At 33.9% G+C, this 6,605-nt stretch overlaps 1 protein-coding gene across 1 annotated transcript; it reads right to left on the minus strand.

Moving 5' to 3' along the window:
- Positions 1–612: 612 nt before the first annotated feature.
- On the minus strand, positions 613–6,391 carry LOC134542307 (prostatic acid phosphatase-like). Its single transcript, XM_063386453.1, has 8 exons — positions 6,123–6,391; positions 4,820–4,921; positions 3,634–3,873; positions 3,006–3,182; positions 2,683–2,809; positions 2,184–2,392; positions 1,915–2,098; positions 613–782 (listed from the first exon to the last, which is right to left on the minus strand). The coding sequence occupies exons 1-8, from the start codon at positions 6,222–6,224 to the stop codon at positions 679–681; spliced, it is 1,245 nt and encodes a 414-aa protein (XP_063242523.1). The 5' UTR covers positions 6,225–6,391; the 3' UTR covers positions 613–678.
- Positions 6,392–6,605: the final 214 nt, after the last annotated feature.

The raw sequence follows: 6,605 nt of genomic DNA on the forward strand, positions 1-6,605 counted from the left end.
AATACATCTTACAGTATCCGGTAGTAAACTACCATGTATACATTCTATAGCCACATACATTCAATGAAAATGAAAAATTTAAATATTAATAGTTTTATCATAAATCGAATAAACAGTACATTTAACGATGGGAGAACTTACTTGTCTTGAGATAATTATGAATCTAAATTTAATAGTAAAAATAGGTCGTATTATTAATTGAACAAAAATGAAATATTTTGCAAGTTAGGAATTGCAAAATTCCCCCCATTGCATTGCATTGTTCCCCGCTTGATACACGACAAAACACAAGTAGTAAATCAGATCTCAGTTAAGTTAAAGCCCAAATTTTATACATAGAGATCTTAATTGCTCCACCAAGAAAAATGAATCAGATGGAGATGATATTTTACAGGTGTGAGTTGAAGCCTGCGCAGGAAACGGGAGAGAACCGATAAAAAAATATAATAAAATAACTTTTTGTACTCACAATACCACCTACATTAAAGTTTCTTTATGATTTGTCAGAGCCAGAACTTCTACCGTGGAAAGCTAACGACTGAACACTGAACACGCAATGGTATGTGTAAGGACTTACAAATGTGGGTAAGTTTAAAAACACCAACACTAAAGATCATTTCAACTGTTTATTTTCATGATGTTACATCAGAAGCAATCTTCTGAGAGGAAACTTTGCTGTTACAGAAGTTTGAAGAAAGGTATTTTGAAGGAGATGACATGGTGCTTGAATCCAAACAGGATCTTGGGTTCATTGAAGCAATGCTCCCACTCTGGGAGAATGGCTGGAAAAATAAAGTTTCATTCATTGGTAATATTTCATGCAAAAAACAATCAAGAAACGCAATAATTAAATAATATTTAATCCATTATATTATTTACAAGTTCTAAACGGAAAAATAATATAATAATCATAAGCTATGATTCTCAAAGAATATTCACCACAAAAAAAAAAAAATAAACATGATAATCGTACTACAAAGATTTTCATGAATTGCAATAGAAATAACTGAATGGTATGTTTATTTAAAATATTGTGATAAGGATTCGGTCAAGCCTCCTGCTCCCTAAAGTTTGACGTTTGTCAGTAAGTTTTGTTCCTATTACATATATGACATTTTAATTTCCGGTTAACTACACATTGTATATCTGCTATCTTACATGTGCCACACATTTGCTAGCGTTTGTAAATGTTAACAGATTTCACCGTACTGTCTTACTTAAATTGACATATTTACGTGCTCAAATTCAATAAAAAAAATGTATTTATTTTCTTTAACCTCATTCAAAATATCTGCCCTCTCCTCTATGATAAGCACATATTTATTTGTTTTCCCACGTAGGTACCTATATAATTTTTACCTTTCAACTCAAACTATAAATTTCAAAAGGTTCAATTAATTTCGGGATCACATATTTATTATTTATCCAGAAATAAATAAATAAAAATTTATATGTAAACATATCACCCAAATAATTTATTACTCGCAATTTTAACTATTTTAAGCTAAACGTAAAAAAAAATATTTTATATATAAAACTTTTTATCTTGCACTTATTTAATAAATGCACACCGATTTCGTCTAGTAGAGAAGATTATCTGGTTGATGAGGATTGTTATCTGGGTTAGATTCCTGGCCAGAACACTAGCGAGAACAAAGTTCTGGATATTGTATAAGCCCTTAAACACTATTCTGTGGAAGGTAAAAAATTAAAAATTGCCAAATCACCCTGCAATATAAACTTTAGTTTCTTTGATATTTTCAAATTGGAGATGCTACTCAGAACTGAGTAATTAAGAAATCATCAATCAAATTTTATGCAGTATTATTCTCCTACTATCGTAAGTTAGTTACTTTCAAAGTTAACTGAGAGAAGTAAAAATATATAAAAGAATAACAGAGGTAAGGGACTCACCTGCAGATGGAACCTGGAAATCCATTGTTTCTCCTTCCTCCACGGCCTCCGCGCATTCAGTGGCCTCGTCGTCAGGTACGACCTCCTTGGTCAGCTCTACGAATCTGTCCAGAGGACACAGGTGAGCACATCCCGGCAGCTGGAGCAGGTAGGGCTCTGTCTCGGTGCTGTTCTTGTACGACACCTGCCGATACAACAACCACATCACACCTCACTGTGCCTGCTCGCTTGGAGATCCCACAGCACAATAGCTCCGAGATATTCCTCACCGTGACGTATGGACTTCCCAACTTCTCCCTGAGCTCTATGATGACGGCTGATGCGTACGGGACCAGTTGTCCGTTGAACACCTTCAAAGCCTGGAGCAAGTTGACTACATTGCTGTCATGGGCTGAGTATATGTAGAGTTTGCGATCAGGGCTGAGGGTGCCGTTTAGTTTGTTCTGCATATTTTCGATCATCTGCTTCAACACTGGTCCTGCAAAAGGCGAAATACTGTCATTAAATTTTAGCTGTGGAGTCTGAAGAATTATATAATGCCCATAAACACGGGATCACATCATTTAACATATTTATTATCAAACAAATATTATGATATTTTGATTAGTCTTATCAAACTCGTAAAAAATTATTTTTATGATATAATAGATAGAACGTTCCAGAGTTTCAAACATTTTAACATGTTAAAATGCAAATAATTTAACTTTATATATAGTAAATATTTTTTTTTTTACTTTATTCAAGCCTTTATTTACTTAAAACCATTACCAGCAGATAGTCTTTGGAGTTGTGTAGTTCCAGCTGCAGAAATAAATCCTTCTAGCAGTTCTATATTCCTCAGTGGCTGCGGGTAGTATGGTTTAACCCAGTCAGGTAATGTTAAATTGTACAGCTCCTGTAAACATGTGCATATCGGTTGAAGTAGGTAAAAAACATTTTAGCATATTAAAAACAATATGTTTATAAATGATGAAATAACCTGAAAATATAAGCCAAGGCTTCCTTAGCTTGATGCAAGTATGAAATTAAATGCAGCTAAAAAAGTAATGATAAAAAGGCAAACGTTAATGGCATTACGCAGCAGTTTTTACCTCAATGAAAAGAACATCGTGCAACCCCGAAGCAGATGAAGTAGTTGTTCCAGCGAATTCTGCGACTTCTTCCAGCACCTGGGCTGTTGCATTGACAACGCATTGGTACTCGTCCGTCAGTTTCAAATAGGAAGACAGGGTGGTGTATTTGGCACAGTTGTAGAACGGAACAATTAGCTGGAACATTAATTAATTGCATAAATGTTTACAAAATAACTAATATAATTGATAGGTACCTACTAAATATTTTTTATTGTAATCCGAGTGACAGGATACCTACTATTATTTTTAGCATCATGTATTTAGCAAATTTGAAGAAAAAATTATTTAGTGTTATAAACCTTTTTTCTTTACGTCATTTCTTAACATTTATTAAAAATGTATAAAAAAGATAGAATTTCGAAATTCTTCTCAAATAATTTGCCGGTTGGCAAGAAAAGAAAAAAAAAGACAGTATATAAATCAAGGGACAATTTTCTAAATATTAATTGTTAACAAATATAATTGGAAAAAGAAACGTATGTAAGTATTTACAGCTCCTTTGAATCACGCTGTAAGAAGATACCGAACAAAGTTCAATTTAATTATATCGTAAAATAATGCTTTGCAAGTTGTCCTGTATATTTACATCATCATTCGACGAAGTCTCGGTGTGTATGGGGATGGCCTGGAACCTGATGCTGGGCTGGCTCAAGGTCCTCTCTGTCGGCGGGTACAGTCCCTCCAGGTTACAACGGGCGCTCACCAGGGTACGGTCCACATCCGTGCTCCTGATGTAGGTGTCATTGGTGTTGTACGTCAGAGGCAGCAGGTCAGAGTATCTCTGTCTGAGGTACGAGCCCAGCCTGTAGTGCTGCTCTTCACCGATCTGTGGGATTTATTCAATTACGTCGTTGGCCAGCCTGCTTTTAGTTCTTAGCTCCGATTGTTTTAACAACAGGATTAGTGTTGGGTAACATTGCAACTACCCTTGGTGTGTTATATATTCTTAAAATTATAAGTATTTCTAACATAAAATAATCAATTGAAAATTTAAGCTTAAGGGAAATAAAAATTCATTGGACTCCAGAATATACTGATTAATTTTAAAAATGTTGCAAATTTAAGTTTTTCATACCAAATAATAAATTGAATGTTTTAGGGGTGTATGTAGATAACTTAAAGCTGTAACATTTTTATCTAACACATTTATTTTCCAGTCCCCATATTTGTTCCTAGTAAACATTTAAATATTATTTGTCTTTCTTTTCCATGGCAATTTTTTGCAAATTATGTTGTTGAAAATATTTTGACATCTATTATGGTTTGTAAGAAATATTGTTAAAAAAAGCATTTAATTAGTTTTTGATACTCTACATTATTAATACAAACAGTTATTAATGCTAAGGGAAGCGATAGTATATATTTTTTCGCAACAAAAATTTAGGAAACTAAAAAAATATGACAATGTGTTGTTTTTTGCACTGTCATAAGTCCAAAGCTGGATTGGTTAAAATAAGTTTCAGACTAACAAGTTACTAAAAATATTAAATTACACTCAATGATAAATTAAAGAGTCAATAGATCTAAAGCTAATGCATAACCTTAAAAGCGTATTTAGCCTGGAATTTAAATCGAAAATATAGCCAATTCCTTTATTTATTATACAAATCACATTACCGGATATATATGTAAATAAATAGAAATATGTGTCACAATATTAATCCATCATTTATGATCAACCACCTGTCATTAATGATAATTTAAAACTGTAAATAATTCTAAGAACCACCAAAACCTTGTAAATTATTTAATGGAACCAGAGAATACTTTACCTCGCTCAACTGACCATATCCCCTCGGCCAGTATTTAGCGACATCGTTGTAAGGATCGTTGGGGTAGGACGATGTTGGTGCCCTGTCACCATGTCGGAATAACTGAAAAAGAATTAAATAATTTGCTAAGTTTTACAACTTAAGCATACATTGAAGTTTATTAATTATTGTTTAAGCAGTTTATATCTGTGGCTTAATTGATCTTATTGTTCTAAATATTTTTTCAGCACTTCCTTTCTTTCCTTTTTAATGGATGAAAAATATTTGTTCTACAAAAATTTTATTTTTAAAAAGTTTAGGTTTTTATTGTGTATATAATCGCCTATTAAAATAGTTCTAAATCGAAAATTAATTAAAAAATTATAAAAATTTATATATTTTAATCATTTTCAAGGAAATTGCAGATTTAGGCATATCGTCACAATATTTATCTTTAAAAGTATGAGAACATGGCTTAATTTAGCCGAATCAAAGAAACTGTGAACTTTTAAGACCATGTTGAACAACTACTATTAAGCATTTATATATTAAAAATGCAATAACGAACACTTTAAATACATAATATGTAATAGATATTCATCATGCTTCAATCTACATTGTAAAATGGTTTTACTGTATTATATTTTTTATAAATGGCAAATATTCATTGAGTCGAAAAAACGAGTTTAAGATTTTACAACATAATAAAAATTAGTTAAATAAGGTATGTGGTAGGAGAAAAGTAAATAATATAATTATCCAAATTTTATTTTTATTAGCATTAATCTATACTTACCTGTCATTTCTCGTTTTTTAAACATTTCTACACTTCTCAAACTATTAGTTCATTTAGAATATACAATACGACTCAAATTATTCTGATTTAGACTAAATTCCATGAGGGGAAATTGAGAGACACGATGAGCTTCTTCCATCGTATCTTGGCATTTTTACTTTCTGTATTATAAAAATAATGTTAATGACTGATTGATCATTCTCAATCATTTAAATCCTCAGAAATCGGCTCCGGAATGACCACGGCACAACGTGATTGTTCGACAGACGAAACTACATGATTAGGCCTAAGCATTTGTTTGTTATAGCCTACTGCACAGTACAGAAGAGACTGGATATCACAATACCCAGTTATGAATTTGAGAGCGAAATTTTGTACACGTAGAAAAAAAATTATTTAGTACATTTTGAAAACGAACCAGAGATATTGCTTCTCAACAGCCAAAAGTACTGATCACCCTAGCAATTGGCCATGTCAGTTAATCTAACTTCCGCAGTGAAAGTAAAGGAATGTCTGCGACTTGCTCACCACACTGGCGAACACGATGTTGCCCAGGTCATGCTCTGCCTGGATCGGCACAGCGACGACGCCATAAGCCGCCAGGGCTGCCAACAGCACGAGGTGCATCATGGTGTGTTCCGGCAGGGGCCAGGAGGTGTCTGGTGAAGGATCGTGTGGTCTCCCAACGATGCCGGCACCGAGCCGCGGAGGACCTTATATACCGCCGTGACATCTGCCATCGAACACGGAGTAGCGTCCCGCCGACCACGTGCGCTTTGATGGGCTGGCTTTGCTCAAATCTTCGGGCGGATTAAGTCTCACGCAATACAACTGTGTTCTTCTTTGCGAGAGAGAAAAGGTGACCTTGAATGTAATCGCGTGCTAGCTGTGGTTCCAAACTACATGTTTAGCGTAAGTTCTTTAGATAGTGCACATGTTTCGCGAACCGTATCTGGAGGATTAAAAGCTTCTTTCTGTTAGTTAAATTAGCTTGTCGAGGTGAGAATCACT

The sequence above is a fragment of the Bacillus rossius genome (genome assembly GCF_032445375.1).
Source record: "Bacillus rossius redtenbacheri isolate Brsri chromosome 4 unlocalized genomic scaffold, Brsri_v3 Brsri_v3_scf4_2, whole genome shotgun sequence".
NCBI lineage: Eukaryota > Metazoa > Arthropoda > Insecta > Phasmatodea > Bacillidae > Bacillus > Bacillus rossius.